Source organism: Haemorhous mexicanus, chromosome 4 (genome assembly GCF_027477595.1).
Source record: "Haemorhous mexicanus isolate bHaeMex1 chromosome 4, bHaeMex1.pri, whole genome shotgun sequence".
NCBI classification, from domain to species: domain Eukaryota; kingdom Metazoa; phylum Chordata; class Aves; order Passeriformes; family Fringillidae; genus Haemorhous; species Haemorhous mexicanus.
In genome coordinates this window covers 20,067,813-20,085,108 of record NC_082344.1, presented here as the reverse complement: position 1 = coordinate 20,085,108, position 17,296 = coordinate 20,067,813, and the positions used below count along the sequence as shown (strand labels likewise).

General features: G+C 40.8%; 1 protein-coding gene across 5 annotated transcripts in view; it reads left to right on the top strand.

Annotated features, from left to right (window-relative positions):
- PTPN13 (protein tyrosine phosphatase non-receptor type 13) overlaps nucleotides 1-17,296 on the top strand; it is a 112,059-nt gene that overhangs the window by 72,939 nt on the left and 21,824 nt on the right. For 3 of the 5 annotated variants that reach the window (XM_059844006.1, XM_059844004.1, XM_059844005.1), the window contains exons 11-25: nucleotides 386-460; nucleotides 570-744; nucleotides 955-1,108; nucleotides 1,241-1,379; nucleotides 1,826-1,978; nucleotides 3,325-3,507; nucleotides 4,492-4,654; nucleotides 7,886-8,309; nucleotides 8,477-8,574; nucleotides 10,369-10,425; nucleotides 11,765-11,857; nucleotides 13,136-13,243; nucleotides 13,938-14,069; nucleotides 14,297-14,751; nucleotides 15,736-15,879. In XM_059844006.1, the coding sequence (XP_059699989.1) occupies nucleotides 386-460; nucleotides 570-744; nucleotides 955-1,108; nucleotides 1,241-1,379; nucleotides 1,826-1,978; nucleotides 3,325-3,507; nucleotides 4,492-4,654; nucleotides 7,886-8,309; nucleotides 8,477-8,574; nucleotides 10,369-10,425; nucleotides 11,765-11,857; nucleotides 13,136-13,243; nucleotides 13,938-14,069; nucleotides 14,297-14,751; nucleotides 15,736-15,879 (2,553 nt within the window). The remainder of the gene's footprint in view (nucleotides 1-385; nucleotides 461-569; nucleotides 745-954; nucleotides 1,109-1,240; nucleotides 1,380-1,825; nucleotides 1,979-3,324; nucleotides 3,508-4,491; nucleotides 4,655-7,885; nucleotides 8,310-8,476; nucleotides 8,575-10,368; nucleotides 10,426-11,764; nucleotides 11,858-13,135; nucleotides 13,244-13,937; nucleotides 14,070-14,296; nucleotides 14,752-15,735; nucleotides 15,880-17,296) is intronic. The other 2 variants (XM_059844007.1, XM_059844008.1) reach the window with 2 other exon arrangements.

Genomic DNA, 17,296 nt, shown 5'->3' with positions numbered 1-17,296 from the left:
TGATGGCCTGATGCCCTCTGCTGCTGCTTTCCATGAACTGGATATTTTTAATTTTTTTAAGTAAGGATGGAAAAACTTGAAGCAAGACTCAGGAACTGGTGGCCCTAATGCAGGGTAATAACTCCTGTATCTGTCTCCAGTCCATCACATTAAGATGAGTTAGTTCATGCAGGCTTTAACTAACCATGTTGGTTTCCCTCTCTAGCCCCCAACCCTTAAGAGGTTTTTGTGAAGATGTTTTGCATACAATACAGACTAGGTAGCAGGCAGTTGCCAAATTTTAGCCTTAGGTCCCTCTTTTGCATTTGCAGGGTGGGGGTTAACTGTGCCCCACCCTGTTGTCCCAGCAACACAGTGTTCATTCATGCTCTGTTGTGATTTGCAGAATTTCTTTGGCCCAGAGTTTGTGAAAATGACGATTGAGCCATTCATCTCCTTGGATCTACCAAAGTCTATCCTGGTAAGAAAGGGGCTGATGAGCCATCTGTGGCAGGGGAAGTGTGTTAAACCAACAAATGTGTTTTTATCACAAGTGCAGATGTTGAGAGATTTCATTTCACAAAATGCAGACTAAGAAAGGCAAGAGTGATGACACCAGGAGAAAAGTGAATGTGATGCTCCTGAGTGGGCAGAAGCTGGAGCTGACCTGTGATACCAAAACGATATGTAAAGATGTCTTTGATATGGTTGTTGCCCATATTGGCTTGGTGGAGCATCACTTCTTTGGATTGGCCACTTTAAGAGGTGAGAATAACTGCTAAATTGTTTCTTCTGCCCTTATTCAGTATTGCCTTTAAGAGATATTGTGCTTATTAAGTCGTTGTTAGTCAGTGGAAGACTCTGCTGTTCAATGCCCAGTTTCAGAGTTATAAATCTGGTCTTTATCCTCCATCTGGTGCAAATACTTGGTTTTCATGCTTTTACCCTTGTGCTTCTCTTTGATGTTTGTGGCAGACAATGAGTTTTTCTTTGTGGATCCTGACATAAAGCTAAGTAAAGTAGCTCCAGAAGGATGGAAAGAAGAACCAAAGAAGAAGAACAAGCCTCCTGTCAACTTCACTCTGTTTTTTCGCATAAAGTTTTTTGTGGATGATGTCAGTCTCATACAGTGAGTGTATGAAATTTTTATAGCCCCTTAAGCCCTAAATTTATGGACAGAAATTGAGTATTAATCTGTACTGGCGTACCAAAGGTGGTGTGTGGGTTTTTTTCATGGTTTTATTTTATATTCCTGTTCTAGGCACACACTGACATGTCACCAGTACTACTTGCAGTTGAGGAAGGACATCCTAGAAGACAGGATGCACTGTGATGATGAGACAGCCTTATTATTAGCATCCCTAGCTCTCCAAGCTGAGTATGGAGATTACCAGGCAGAGGTACATCATCAGTTTCACCTTTTTCACCTTTGATCTTGTTGAGCTGTGATCTTGCTGCTTCATTAAAGACTGGGCTGTGCTCCGCCACACGTGCTCTGCAGTTCTGCCCCAGACTGGAAGCTCAGCTGAAATACTCTTGGCAGGTTCTACTGTGAGCAGGTGTCCCTAAAGTCTAACACAGTTAGACTTAAGGAATTCAGTGCAAGATCTGGGTGTTAAAGCCTTTTTTTTTTCCAGTGGAACTAGAGTCAGGCTTGAATATGGAGAAACTGATATAAAATAAGGCTGTGGGTCAAGATGGAGATTGTAATTCCCTGCCCTTACTCAGAATCTTATGATTCTCTGAGTTGTAATGTACAGCTGTTTGTAAAAACGAATGTTTCAGTTGTGCTCATAGGGTATGGAGTTATGTGGAGGTACCATCACAAAAATGTTTTGTGTTGCAGGTGCACGGCTTGTCCTATTTCAGACTAGAACACTATGTCCCAGCAAGAGTGATGGAGAAACTGGATCTGTCCTACATCAAGGAAGAGCTGCCAAAACTGCACAGCACTTACGTGGGTGCCTCTGAGAAAGAGACAGAGCTAGAATTTCTAAAGGTAAGTGGGCAGCAGTTGGCTTCCTTCATCTGTGGCTTAAAAATTGCCTTGTTGGAATGTGGGTGCATTGACTTCAAGTGAAAGCACACAAGTAAAACAACTGAGGCTCTGAATAACACTGAAAGGAAGAAAGCTGAAAAGATATTGTCCAAAGGACACATCATAACTAGCCAAAAGAAACTGTAACAGGTGGAAAGTTCTCTCACTTTTTTCCAATCAGTAGTCTTAGCTCAAGCTAGCTAAAAGCAACTACTGATCCTATGTTTGCTCTAAATAAGCAGTGTTAATGAGGCAGCCTGTATTCCCCATGTCTTCTGTGCTTTCTGTAGAGGGGAAAAAGCTCATAAATTACAAAAAGATTTGTTACAGCTAGTACTTTGTGTGATCCTTGGTATGAAGCAAGCCAGAAGTACTGCCAAGGAGAATGCTTTGTGCAGGTTCTATGTAAGATGATAGGAAAGCGATTATCCGCAGGTATACTTGGATTATTCTAAAGGGACCCATTGAGAAATCTAATTATGGTGTTTGCTCGTGGGATAATAATCAGGTTTTCTCTTGATCAAAATGAGTTCAGGGAGCAAAGGATTACTGTTGAAACATCAAATAATCATTACACTGTAATTCCACAGCCACACTACAGTTCACCATCTCTGAGTATGTGATGGAAGAGGCCCTCAGCTGACTTTGTCCATTCCAAGTCTGTTGCTCGTTTTACAGAGGTGTTCTTGTTACTTAGCCACAGAGAACAAAGCAGAGGACATGACCCTGGCTAAAACCTAGCCTGGCTGGGGGTGTGGTGGAGGCAGCAGTTAGATTCCCTTGTTTGATTCATTCCATCATTCCCTTACACCAGTACTGAAGAGATAAGAGGGGTGAATAACTGGGAGTGCAAAGTGAGTGAAACTGCATATGGTACCTTAATATGGTCACGGAATTGCAGTGTTAATTTAATTCTGCTTTTAAAAAATACGTGAAGAACAAGTGCATCTGTCTAGTTACAATTCCTTGCTAACAACTGCTTTGTGCAAATTTGATTTACTCACTTGTGTTCTCTGTTTGTGCTTTCCCTGTTTGATTTTAATAAACATTGGGTTCATTTGCTGTAGTCTGGCGGGTCAAGAGGTATCACCAAGTCTTAAAACCCTCAGCTGATGTATGTCTGTAATAATAGCTGTAAACTATAAGCAAGTGGAATCACCAGGCAGAGACAATTATTTTTGCTAAAATCCATACATTTATATGCACATGTGGAAACATTTATAGGGAGATATTCATATAGTGCTATAGAAACCTGTAATGGCCCTAAATTCGTACTCATAGAAGTCTCATTGCATTGATCTGTGCAGTTGTGTCAGAGGCTCACAGAATATGGGGTTCACCTTCACCACGTGCTGCCTGAGAAGAGATCCCAAACAGGAATCCTGCTGGGAGTGTGCTGCAAAGGAGTTGTCATTTTTGAAGTTCACAATGGTGCCCGTACACCCGTGCTGCGCTTCCCATGGAGAGAGACAAAGAAAATTTCCTTCAGTGTGAGTTGGTCTCTTTTCCTCTGTGTGTACACATCTGTGTCTCCAGTTACTGTGAGCTTTTTGTTGGTTATTTTTGCAAATTAAGCTGCTGCTTTGCAGCATAGTCTGACTGTGTTTTGTGTGGGTGTCATATTATGGGATTGAAATAGGAGCTTTCATGTTTTAAAGGTTTTATTTTTTTCCCTAGCTTGCATGCACAAGCATAGTGAAGGAGCACCAGGCTGAGAATCCTGCATTAGAGGACTGGGTACAGGCAAATGCCAGTACTCGGTATAATTAGGAGATGCACCTATGTTGCTTTCAAGCTATATTTCCAAGAGTAATTAAGTTAAATGATAAAAGATAACAGGCTGACACTTGATCTGGACAGCACCAGCCAACCTGAGTGGGTTCACCATAATCTGGTGATCATGTGTCAGTTTTTAATGAAGCATTGAGCTTCAAATGCTCACCTTTATATAGGTATTGAAAACAGCACTTCTAGTTCTGCCTGGTACCTTATTGAAAAGCTACAGCCTATTTCATCTGTGAGATGGTTTTAACTAGAATGGATAAATTCAAGTTGAAAAATTACTGAAAATGTAAGTTCAAGATCTGGAACATTAACTGAGAGATTTGGTAATAAGATCAGCTTTTAGTTATTTTTCTCTTAAATGGCAGCATCCCTTATGACTTCCTTGGGGTGTTTGTAAGCCCCATCTTGCAAAATGTAATAGTTCTGGTTGTCATTACTCAGCACTAACAGTAACAGAGACAGATTAAATAGTAATAAAGCACCTTCTCATCTAGCCCAGGAGTAGCTTTAAAGAGCTACTTTATAAATCTCACATTACCTTTGACTCCTATTTAATAGAAATCTCTCTCATCAGTGCTTTTTGCTTCAGGAAAGTTTGAATGCTGTAACTGTGCACAAGCAAACACAGAATTCTTTGTAGGCTGAAAGAAATAATTTGTCTTCCACTTTTTTCTTTCTCCATTGTGTAGAAGAAGAAAATAACTTTGCAGAACACATCAGATGGCATCAAGCATGCCTTTCAGACTGACAATAGTAAGACTTGCCAGTACCTTTTGCATCTCTGCTCTTCCCAGCATAAGTTCCAGCTACAGATGAGAACCAGACAGAGCAACCAAGACACTCAGGACATTGGTAAGGACTGTGATGCTGTGTTAGTTTGTATTAGCAATCTGTATGTATCTTTGTAAGGAGGAAGACTGAACTGCAACTTCAGTAATTGTGCTGAATGCTGTGTATGTGTTTATCTGCATTTGGAGGGTTTATACTATGAAGAAACTCTACTAGCTAAGCTTGTTTAGATTTTGTTTAAGGGGTGGGAAAGGAGTTGGGAGAACACAGAAAAGCTGGCACACAGCAACTCCTCTAAACTAAAAGGAATATAAAAACATGTCACTAATAGTACTTCCTTCTTTAATTAAAGGCTCTTGCCTTTTCTTTCAGAAGTATCTTGAAAGTATTTCAATAACAGGACTTTTACCTTTTGCTTAATGTTTGATAATGTGGAATTAATGGTGTGATCATGGGAGTGCAAGTAAAGTAGGGGACATTCCATGATGCTCCATCTCTAAGCTTTGGGTACAGTTGTCTTTATTTTGTTTAACATTGGGTGGACCTGGTAAGGAACAACATGGCTACTAGTCTTTCCTTCATAATTCCCATTTCCTTAATAACTTGTGTGCATAACAGAAAAATGTGAAGGCATTCTTTTTAGATAGAAAATATTAATTGGATAATGTAATCAGTGAAAAAAAACCCTCTGTATGAATTTCTTCACTGTTTGGAGCAGAGCTCACTTGGCTGGCTGGCCTTTAGTGTGGTCTGGAAGTGCTGTTTTGGTCAGTCTGCCTGCTCACACTTTCTTTGTTCCCTCTTATCTGTCTGCATTCCAGTTGCTGTTAATCCAGACTTCCACCAGTGTAGCTGGGATGAAGTTTGACCAAATCCAGACTTCCACCAGTGTAGCTGGGATGAAGTTTGACCACATTGCTGTGGACATTGTGATCTCTAATTTAAAATAAAAAGAAAAGAGGAGGGATGGGAGTAGAAAAAGGCATGTGGCAACTATCCAGTCTTTTCTCTGTTCTGTTGGGCTCAGCCAACTTCAGGCAAAGAAATAAGACCAAGTGACTTAAAGCCTTTTACCATTCTCTGATTTAGAGTTTGCTTATCCTGAATTGCAGAGAAAAGCAATACAGGAAAGGCTTTCTTAGCTAGGCAAACTTGGTTGCTCTTAACAGATGGAGTATGTGTTGTGCTGTGGGAGTCTGGAAGACAATAGTTTGCTTCTGTACAGTGCACATCACTTGGAAATTGGAGGTCCCAGATTCTACCAATCACTTGTAATCAGAAGGAAACAAAGCAACATTATGGTCTACACACATTGATTATTAACAGTATGCACACTGATTATTAACAGTAAAAACAATTAAAACAAAAAATTTGCTGTTGTCATAACTTTGCTAAATTGAACCTTCAATATGTCAGTAAAAACTGGAAGTGGAAGCACTCAGCAAAATAATAAAGACAAGGACATATATAACAGTAAAGAAAAGGACATTCTGGATTCTAGGAAGGGCATATGGAAAAACAAATAAAAAGAAGTGAGGGTTAAGTCAGCCTTACAGATGATGAGTTTTGGGCACATGAGAATTCTCAGTTACAGGATGTAGCCACTTCAGTGGCAGAAGGTTTGGAAAGCCTAATGCCTATATAATATAGTTAATGGTGTGAGAGTATTCATCTGAAATCCATAGAAATTCTGTTTGATGTTCTCAGAGGGTAAATACGATGTCAAGAGAAGAGATCTCAGCACATTTTATTAGGGAACTCTTCCCCACTTGCAACACAGCAAGTGCAGCTGTCATTGATGCCTTCTGTCAGAGTCAGGAAATTGGGATTTGTGGATTTCTGGTCTGATTAGGCAAAATCATTCTTCTGTAGCTTATCTAGTCTGGTGGCTGTGGCTAGAAGAGGTGTGGGTGAGGAAGTGGTAGTTGTATGCTAATTCACCTGATGAAAGGACAGAAAAACATACCTTCCACAACTAAATCTTTACCATCTCTATGCCTGTTACAAAGGGAGCTTGAGTTACTGTGGCAGTTAATTCCTACATGAGGTATTAGAGGCAGTAAAGTCTTTTGGAATGGTAGGACTGGGGCTGCATTTGTCAAATACACTCTTTTCTAAATGCCACAGTATTTACCATTAAACCTAATGGGTGATATGTACCAAAAAAAGTATAATTTTCCCTTTGACTTACAGTGCAGCTTCCTAAAGCAGCTTGTTTCCTACATGTATATAGGGTTAACCCCCCCCCCACCGGTTAACCCTAAATCAGAAATAGTTATGCAGTTGAAGTTTGCATTTCCTGAGACTTCCCTGGGAACTGACTCCAAGACATCAGTGAAGTTTATGAAGGGTCCAGGTGGCCTGATTTCCTTTAAAGTCTCTAAAAGAGCCAACAAGCTGCCACAGCTTATCAGGTTCCTGTGTGAGAGCCAAGCCACAGCCTGCTAGCCGTAGAAGGCAGTTAGGGTAATAGAAAGGAGCCCTGCTCAGCTTTGCTCTGAATTAAGAAGGGTTTAGGCTAAGATGTATTATCATGAATTTGCTTTCAGCTAAGAACATCCACCCAGACAGTTCCCACGACTCAGCAGGCAGTAATTTAATTACAGCCCAAGACCTGTTTCTCACTGCTGCTTAAGGGAATCCTTGCTAATGAGTCAAAAAGTCTGGCAAACCCCAGTCAACACTTTCTGTTTTGTGCTAGGATGTTTGTGGCAGAGGAGGTCCTTAGGTGCACCTAAGTGGACTGGTGCTCTGTAATCTGTTGGACAGAGATGCTGCCAAGCCCTCATGGCCTTGCAGCTGTACTGTAAATGTGGAGGTGCTCATGCAAAGAAAACAAAGCAATGGACGGATGGAAGTTTGGTAGCATCTGATAGCATGGAGATGGGGTGCCCTATTTGTTCAAATCCTGGAAAAGACTTTTATTAAAGGAAGATGTAGTGTTCCAGGTCACTTGGCTTGAGGATATTATTTGTTTTGCAGAAGGAGATGCTGTGTCTGTGTAAAAGGCACAGCAGCCTGACAGGGAATATGAGTCTTCATGCTAATAAGAGGATAAATATTCTGTGATTTTGGACTTCGGGTTAGTGCAGTGTCATGAACTCCAAACTGTGCTTCCTGAGCAAACCCCACGGTGGGTGATTATATATCTCTGCTAAGCATCTCGAGAAAATACATTTTGTGTGAGTTGATTGTTTGAAAAGCATTCTTAGCACAAGGTGGTCACACTAGCTCTGCTGAATAACTTTAATTGTTTGGGTTTTGTTGGTTTGTTGTTTTTTTAAATTTCCACAGAAAGGGCTTCGTTTAGGAGCCTGAACCTTCATGCAGATTCTGTCAAAGGCTTCAACATGGGCCGAGCCATCAGCACTGGCAGCCTGGCCAGCAGCACTCTGAACAGACTCGCTGTCCGACCCCTGTCTGTCCAGGCAGAGATCCTGAAGAGACTGTCCTGCTCTGAGCTCTCACTCTTCCAGCCACTTCCTGGCTCTGCAAGGGACAAGAACGAGAAGAGTCCATGGGAGGAAAGACCCAGAGTTATGAGCAAGTCGTTTCACGATCTGAGTCAGAGTCACATCTCTGTTTACCCCCCGAGGAAAAATGTTATTACTGCTTTGGACTCTTCCCCCAAAAAAATAGAAGATATCATGGGAAGGGTCTTTCAACAAATGCCAAAATTTGATACTGGATCAGCAACGGGAGCATTAAAACCGAGCAAGTAAGAGTCTCTCTGACCACCCTGCAGTATCTTTGTGTACAGTCAATGTACATTTTGCATCAGTTTTGATTTATTATTCATGCCATTATTTTATTACATTGATCCTTCCCTCTCCCAACTTCCTCTTCCCTCTGTCTGGTTCCCCTTCTCTCCTTCTCCCCTTTAAGTTCAAAATCTCATGCAGGTTTAAGTAGAAGCCCTGAAAGAAAGAAAAATGAATCAGACTCATCATCCATTGAAGATACCGGTCAAGCCTATGTTGTAGGTCAGCATGCAAAAAATAATCTTACTGTATTTACTAACAAACTTCTAAAATTGCTTTGGGTGTAATGCTTTGATATATTTATTAACTGATGGTAGTATTTTGATTTGAAAGTGGGAGCAGAGTATCATCTGTTAAAGCAATCCAGGCCATTATTGCAGTGAATCCAAAAAAATCCTCCTTTGGTCAGCACCAGTCTGTGCACAGGGGTGTAAAGTAGCAGCTGTAGCAGAAAACAGCTTTCAGGTTATCACTTCAGGGTGCCATTTGGTTGTATGGATCTTTTAATAGTTTGCTAATCTTCACAGTCAGCTTGTGCAGGCTGAACTTTTTTAGTGTTTTCTTTGGAAAAGATGAAGGGAGTGGTTTTTTGGAAATGACTGTTTGGCATCAGCTGGGTATTGGCCATTGCCAATAAGTAGTAGCTCCACACTTTGGAGTTTTTTCTTCTATTTTTGGGGATTTTTTCAGATATAATAAATTAGTTAAATATTTTTTTGCAGTACACTGGGTATTTTACAAAAACACTTTTGTAGTGAGGTAAGCCAGATGCATTTACTCCATTTTCTTGGCAAGGATTGGAATGCACACAAGTAGTCTTACTATTAACTAAAAGAGAGAGCTCGCATTAAAAAAAAAAACCAAACATTCAGAGCAGCTAAATAGACTTAAACTAACACTGGGTTGTTAAAACTGAATGTTTAATATCTGTGTGTTACCAGTTTCTGGTTCTAGAAGGTTCCCTGTTGTAACAATAGAAGCTACAACTGAAAAATTTGCAGCCTTAGCTGCTGGTCAGAAAAAGTGGAAGATGGTTAAATGTCTGGGGATGGGGTTGTTATAAACGAAAAAAGGCAAACAAAGCAGTGTGACATCCCATGTCTGCCCCCAGTGGACTTGAAACCAGGACTGACTTGGGAATGATGCATTTTCAGTGCTGAGAGCATAAATGCTGAGGAGTGAGATGAGATATGCAGGTTCTGTAGTGACTGATTGCAGCCATTTACTCTGTACCTTAAGTTTTGTGATTAATAGGATCATGTGCTTGCCCATAATCTTCTGGGATCCTCTGGTGAGGGTCTTAGCCACATGTCAGAAAGTCCTGCTGAATCACACTGCCTGTGCTGAGGGACATAGGTTCTTTGCATGGTGAAACACATCAGACGAAACTTTGGGTTTCTTAAGTTTGGAGAAGGCCAGGGCTGCTTTCTTAAGAAGCTTGAATTTTCTTCCCTCATTTGCTTTCATATATTGGTACACTTATTATTTTATCCTCTTTAAAGTAGGGCCACATTTGCTTGGCTGTGATGATTTCAAAGAAAACATCATTCTATATGCAAATAGTTTTAAACAGAAGTAGTTCCAATTGCTTGTTACTGCAGCAGCTTATTTGTTCCTTTACAAAATCTTACAGGAGTCCTGTTGTGTTGGTTTATTAGGTTCAGCATAATCAATAACCAATATTGTTAGAAAATTTAGTCTTTGACTTCATTGCTCAAGATCCATTACTTTTATCTGAAGTTAACCATGGTCATAAAGGACAAATCTCTCTCCTTCCTTTAATTCACTGCCTTTGCATGAGCTACCATCTATCTGAGCCTTGAACTACAACTAGAGCACAAGTAATTTGGATTTGCTAATACAAAACTAGTTTGATGTTTGTTCATTTTTAAAAGAAGTAGTTTGATATTGTGAATGAGCTCATGTGAACTAGTGTAAAGACTGAAATAATTTTTGGTAGCTTTTGTGTTTAAAAAACATTGATAACAGTGTCTAATACTTCCATGCATGTCACAGGTGTTAGCATGAATACTTCAGAAAATCTTCTGTCGTCAGCAGCACTAAAAGAGAGTGGTAAGTTGATAAGTAATTAATTCAGTCCATTTGTCACTTGCAAGTGTTTCACTGTTCCACCTGTCCTGTGCCTTTGGTATTCTTCTTTGGTATTTTGGCCTCTGCCAGTTAGCTAGATAGGACCTTTTCCTAGTATTTCCATTCCTAGTATTTCTTTTGGATTCTTGGGAGAGGTTTAGACAACTTTGTGTAATATTTTTCAGATACGAATAGTGTCTTGAAGGGTGGAGCACTTGAAGGGTGCTCTTTCCTACCAGAATCATGCTCTTGAAAGCTCATTTCCCTTACTTAGGAGGTTACCGGTTCTGTGCTTTCTTTTTAGTTCCTTCACTCTTTAGGCTTGATGTGGTTTTGAGGGAGGAAGGAACTCCTTTTCAGGGTGATGTGCAGTCTGCTGCACTCTCCTGCATCACTTGTTCTGTGCTTGTACCAGTGTGTGGATGGAGCTCATTGGTTTCTGCAGCTGTGGATTGCCTTTTCCACTTAGGGCAAAAGTATCCCAGGCACTCCTGGACCAAGTGAAAGTCTTCTCTAGGAAGCAAATCCATGAGTTCAGACTTGAAATATGGTGGTGTTTCCTGAAGTTTCAGGAGATTGTGCTTGTTTATTTGTTTGTATTTTGTTTTGTTTGCTTGTGGGGTGGGGTTTTTTGGTTGGTGTTTGTTTGTGTGGGTTTTTTTCTTCACCAGTTATTCTCCTTGGGTCTCTTAAATGCCTGGGTCTACTTCAGCCTGATGGGAAGCCTCAGGAGTCAGAGTTGTATTGTGAAGATGCTCAAATTTTAGAAAAGGTGGAATCAGCAGCCTGTGGAGTTGCAAATGAGGAAGTAAATTGAAGCAAGAGAAGTTTTAGTAGATGTTCCCAGATTTGGTTGCTTTTTATTGAAGAGACACAATTCATTATTGAAGAGAGAATTCATTGAGTAACCTTTCAGTTATTCCATATAATGACCCTCAGTTTCAGTTTTACCAATGTGTTTGCATCCTCCCTACCTATGAGCAGAGCACATAAACACATTTCTAAACATTTTCCTGGACTGAGACTAATGAAATTGAAGATTCTAGGACTCAATTATGTTGTCTCTCCACAAGACTGTGCCAGCTGCTTTTCTTAGGAGGAGTAAAAGATTTTTAACTGCTGTAGATGGAAGTGGGTTAGAAGGGTTATAGAGGCTTTTTTCTGTGTTTGGCCATGGCTTAGAAGATGAAAGTTGAACCAACTAGATCAAAACAGCTTTTCAAGTTATCAGAGAAGTAATTTTTTAATGGAAAAGAACTTTAAAGTAAACCTGAAGGGAAGTGTTGAGGTAGTATCTGATCATGGAATGTTGGCTTTACAGTTGACTCTCTTCAAACAACACAGAACAGAGTTGCCACACCAGAGAGAGAGATCACTTTGGTGAACTTGAAAAAGGATGAAAAGTTTGGCTTAGGTAAGTGGCTTTAAAATTGCTGTTGACATGTATTTCTAGAAGCCAAAAACAAAATAAAGTTTTCTGGTCTGTTTAAGCATTTATTGTAGAACTAAGCAAAGCATTGCAGGCAGTAGCTAGATTTTGAAGGCTTTTAAAATGTAGTTTCTGTGATGTTAAGGAAGCCTGTTTTTCAGTTTTTCCATATAAGTGTAGGATAATATTAATACTGTGAACTAGTCATCCTTGCAGTTGGCCTTTTATCTCTGTGCTCAGTATAGAATTTTGTCTCTGTGGAACCTCACAGCTTTGAGCTGTGGCAAATGCTTTAAATGAATGCTTTTTTTTAAAAAAAAGACACAATAAAAGCATTATGTACTAATTGTGGAGTGTTTTCCTTATTCCTGTAATATCAGATGGAACACTGATTTGATGTTTAATGAGCCTGGGAGATGAGATATTTGCATTACATTCCTTCCTCTGCCGCTGAGTTTTTTGCATAAACCCACCTAATTTTTCCCTGTATGAGTAATGAAAAATTTGATGTCAGTGTTGTGCTTTAGGAAGACTCTCTAAAGTGTCCTTAAGGACATTGTTCTGTCATTCAAAATCAGATTTTAGTGTAAATTTGAGAGGGGAAAAAAGCTTACAAGACAGTAATCCTTAGTGTTTATACTGCACAGTAATGTATAAGTTAGGCAGAAATGAAAAAAAAATTAAAACCAATGTATTATTTCTCCTTTTTCTTCCCCATGCAATTTATGGTAGTTTGCTGTTTAAGCTGGAATAGAGAAGACCTGATATCTTTGACTTTTTTTTTTTTTTTTCCCTCCTCTGGAACATTTGTCCCAGGTTTATGTGGTAGAGTGAATAGAAATAGATTACAAGCCTCAAAATAAACCAGGGACATGGAAAACTCAGATCTTAAGACCGGGGTCAGACTTCTATGTGAAACATCAAACAATGGAGAAAACCAGAAATTTATATCTGCTCAGCAAATGTACATTTCTTGTCACCTGTTTGTGTGTTTCTCTTGCCAGAGTTGTCTTCTGTAGCCTTTGCTGGAGTGTCCTGAGCAGACAGACAAAGTCTAAATCAATTGCTTAAAACGAGAGTGTACAATAATGCTTAAAAGCTTTGCTGTCTGTTTCCATGCAGATTTAGATTTGAGGTGTCTGGGGTTTTTTACTTTACATTTATTAGAATGACTAAGTTTATGTTTATTCTAGAAGATGGACTTGTGTTAAGTTACAGGGTGATCACTGACATTTTTGCCTGCTTTGGGCCTTTTCTTCCTAGGCTTTCAAATAGTCGGTGGAGAGAAGACAGGGAAACTTGATCTGGGAATTTTTATTCATTCAGTTATTCCTGGAGGGCCAGCTGATTTGGAAGGGACTCTAAAACCAGGTGAATAGCCTAAAATTCCATCTATGGCTCTGGGTATCACAGTTCCTTACAATGGTGACCTTCAGTCACCTTCCAGACAATTTCTGAAAACTAGTGATGCTTCATTCTTAGACTGTACAAAAACAACAATCTTACAAATCCATGTAAAAATGATAAAGCTTGAAGTAGCAGAAAGTTGAAGTTAACATAAAGACATAAAGATAAGGGCTTTATTTTCCATTGTCTGTCTTGCACATGCATTGTAATTTAAAGTTTTTAAAACTCAGTACCCCTACTTTAATTTTTTTAAAAATTAAACCGAACCATATACTACAACCTTAACTGTAGTGGGGAGGGAGGAGAAAAATGTATTTTTTTTTCCTTCTCATCTTAGTCTGTCTTGAACTCAACTGCATATTGCTCATTTAACTTCTGATTTCTACTTTGTCTTTTTTCTTTTACAGCAAAAGAGAAGGTAGAAATGAGAATATGTAAAGATTTGGCAGGTTTAAAAAGAGGAAAAATATCCAGGTTTTGTGGTGTGGTTTGGGGTTTGGTGTTTTTTATTTTCATTATTAGAGTTGCCTATTCCAGCATCACTTGAAGTTTAGTAATTTTTAATCTGTGCATTGTGTAGAGGTTGTCAGAACCAAATTGTCACTGATGGGTAAAAATGTAGGTGTTAGGCTGTGTCTGAATAACCCCTTTTGTGCAGGGCACCGCCTTATATCCATAAACAGCACGAGTTTGGAAGGCGTCAGCCAGCACGCAGCCTTGGAAATCCTGGAGAAAGCTCCTGAGGATGTGACTCTGGTCATCTCCCAGCCCAAGGACAGGCTGTCCAAACGTAAGGATCTGCATCTCCCCTGTGAGCAACCCCAGCTAGCTGGGAATTGTGTTCAGAGACAGGATGAAGAGGGGGTTTGTGAGGGTACCCACTGCGGGGGGGGTACAGTGTGAGCGGAGAGCTTTCTGCGGAATATCCGGGCGGGTGAAACCTTCCTGGGTTGTAAGCTGAGGAAAGGGCGTCGTGCTGCAGATGAGCTGATGGCTGTCTTGTCTCCTGGTTTGCAGCATCATCTAACACTGCTCCTCTCAGTAATGGAGCCAGGGGTTACTTGAGGAGGCCCTCCTCCGTGCAGGACAACGAGGCAGAGTCCTCTTCGGAAGAGCCCAGCCGGTGCCGTGCTCACCAGAGGCCTGTTTCGGGGAGCCTCTCCGCGCTGGTCAGGCGGGATGGAAGCGTGAGCTCCCAGGATTCCAGGACCGAGAGCGCCAGCCTGTCCCAGGGCCAGCCCACCCTGGGCAAACGGGCCAGTGGCAGAGGCCAGCAGGATGCTCAGCACTGCAGCGAGCCCCAGGCTGGGCTCTGGAAAGCCCTGGAGAAGAGGAGATCCTCGTCAGACAGTGCTCGAGGGAAAAGTAAAAGGCCCGGGGTAGTGGAGCCTGTGGAGTATTCTGACCGAGGGGATTCCGACATGGATGAGGCAACTTATTCTGGCAGTCAGGAGCAGCAGCCAGCTAAAAAGGCATAGTGTATTTCATGTGAATATTTTCCATCAGTGAGATGGTGGGATTGAGGTAGCTGTCTCTGGGTGTCAGGATGTGAGGGAAGAGCAGCCTGGCCTAGCCTGCAGCTAATGCCAGTAGCTGATTTCTAACAGCATGGTGATTTTGTTCAAAATAAATGGAGAAAATCACTTCAGTAACTTGGAACAACTTTCCAGCTTTCCAATGTCTCAAGATGTGTCCTGTTAGAGGCAGAGTGTGCTTTGGGATGAACCTACAGTGCACTTCTTGAGGCTGTAGGAAACCTCCTTTCAATTCTGTGTGTTTGTCCAATATGTTCATAACCTAGTGACCACTCCTAGAGGTAAGTTTATTCACTTGACAGATAAATGAAGTTTTTCCTCAAGGAAAGTAGGAGTGATACATCTGGAGTGCGTAGCAGAACTCATTGTCTTCTGGGATTGATCTAATCCTTGATAAACTGCTCTTGTGCATTAAAATTCAGCAGTAAGTCATGCTCTTGAGCAGGCACAGTTGCTGCTTCACCTTTCCAAAAGGGCACAATCACAAGTACTGCAAATTTGTTTCCAGCTTGCAGTGATTTCTCTGTTCATCTGATGGAGGTTATTCAATTAAATTGTGGCAGCTCCTGCTAATTAATCCAACGGACTCTAGGCTGCTCTACTGCTGAAGCACTGAAGTTTCAGTGTTCTGTAACCAGCTCACTGGGACAGTAAAGACTTGTCTGCTGAAGGCCAAGCATATTTGTGTGCTAAACCTGTTCAATGGCAGGAATGGAAGAGTTGAAGCCAGTGAGCCTTGAGTCTTATTAATTGGTACTTTGCCAGGTGGACTCCTGGCTGTGTCTGACTCAAAACCCCACCCTTTAGGGTCTTAGCTGTAAGCATCTGTTCCAAAGGCAAAAGGCAAATCATTGTCTCTTTTGTTTTGTTTGTTTCTTTCTCTCTCTCTCTTTTTTTTTTTCTTTTTTTTTGTAAATAAAGGATTCCTCCTTATCGAACACAGCAAACAAAGTGAATTCTAAAAAGGTTTCTACAACACTTCTTAAACCTGGAGATATCTTTGAGGTTGAACTAGCAAAAAAAGATAACGGCTTGGGAATAAGTGTCACGGTACTGTTTGACAAGGTTTTTAGATGTTTTCTCTTTTTTCTCTACTCCCAGCAACCCATTAAATTGCTAAATTACAAGGAAGCAAAATATTTTCTGGAATCACTTTAATTTATGGATTTTTTGATGTGTGGTTAATCTCACCAAAGCTGAAAAGTAATACTATGAATTTATATTCATTTTCTTGTCATCTGCCCTTTAAGTAATTCTTGTTTTTTGTTTTATGGTGGAGCCCCAAAGTCCTAGTAGACTCTTGTCACAGATGCTGCTTTGTGAGTACAAAAGGCAAGATGGTCTTTGTCCCTTGCTACCTAATCCTGTGGCAGATTTGCAAGGAAGGAAGTGAGACCCTCCCAGGCTGGCACGGCAGGCAGTGGAACCAGTAGTGTTATTTAAGAGTATTTGTGCATGCTCAGTCACATTCACCATGTTCAGTGTTTTCCCTCTGCTGGAGAAAAGGCAGAAAGCAAAAAACTACATAAACCCAGATGAGACCTGGCTGACACTGCTTTCTTGCAATATGAGGCAAAACCATATTTTTTTAAAACTGATTTCTCTTCAGGCTATAAGATTTTGAAGGTAGTTTTATGTTTAGGGCCTGTCATACTACAGAGTGGGACTTAAGAGAAGAATAAGAGAATAATTTACATACATTTTCCACTGCATCTGTTCCTCTATTAAAATATACATTTTAATGTATATTAATATTCACCTATTATCAGTGGAAGAATGATTTGGAAGCCTAGCACTGTTTCCATATATATGGCTAGGACTGTAAGAGGAGCAGAAGGAAATTCTGTTATTTTGGCATCCCAGTCTATTCAAAGTCATGTTCCATTGCATGAGAGAGTTGGAGGAACAGTGGTTGAGCAGGAGCTGGTTACTGAGTAGCACCAGACCTGCTGTGTGCATGCACTGGCTTTGTAGAGATGCTAGAAGATGCCAGCCAGTGCAGAGATTTCCCTTGAGGGGTGACCAGGTGGTGTCTTCACTGCCCTTTGCTTTTCCAGAGTTCTGCCCCTTCAGTGTTTTGGTGTGTGGTCAGGAGAGGTGTGCAGTTATCTGTGGATTACCTGGGTGCTTTGGGAGTGAACATTAGCATGCCGTTGGTCTTCCTCTTCCCTCCAAGTCTGTTTAGCACAGTGAGGCAGAATCACACAGTGGTTTAGGATGGAAGGGACAATTAAAGACCATCTAGTCCTACACCCTCTGCAATCAGCAGAAAGGCCAAGGCCCTCCAAAAACAATGTCAGTTCAGCTTGAGCAGCTTAGACCTTCAAACTTGATTGAACTGAGAGAACGCAGCGCTCCTTAATCTCCTGTTACATCAGAGAAGTTGTGTTGGAGTAGGACACTGCATGCTTGTGCATCTCCTGCTTTGGCATGCTGTGCTCTTGCACATCTCTGAGCTTTGGTGTGCATGCAAGCATGTAAA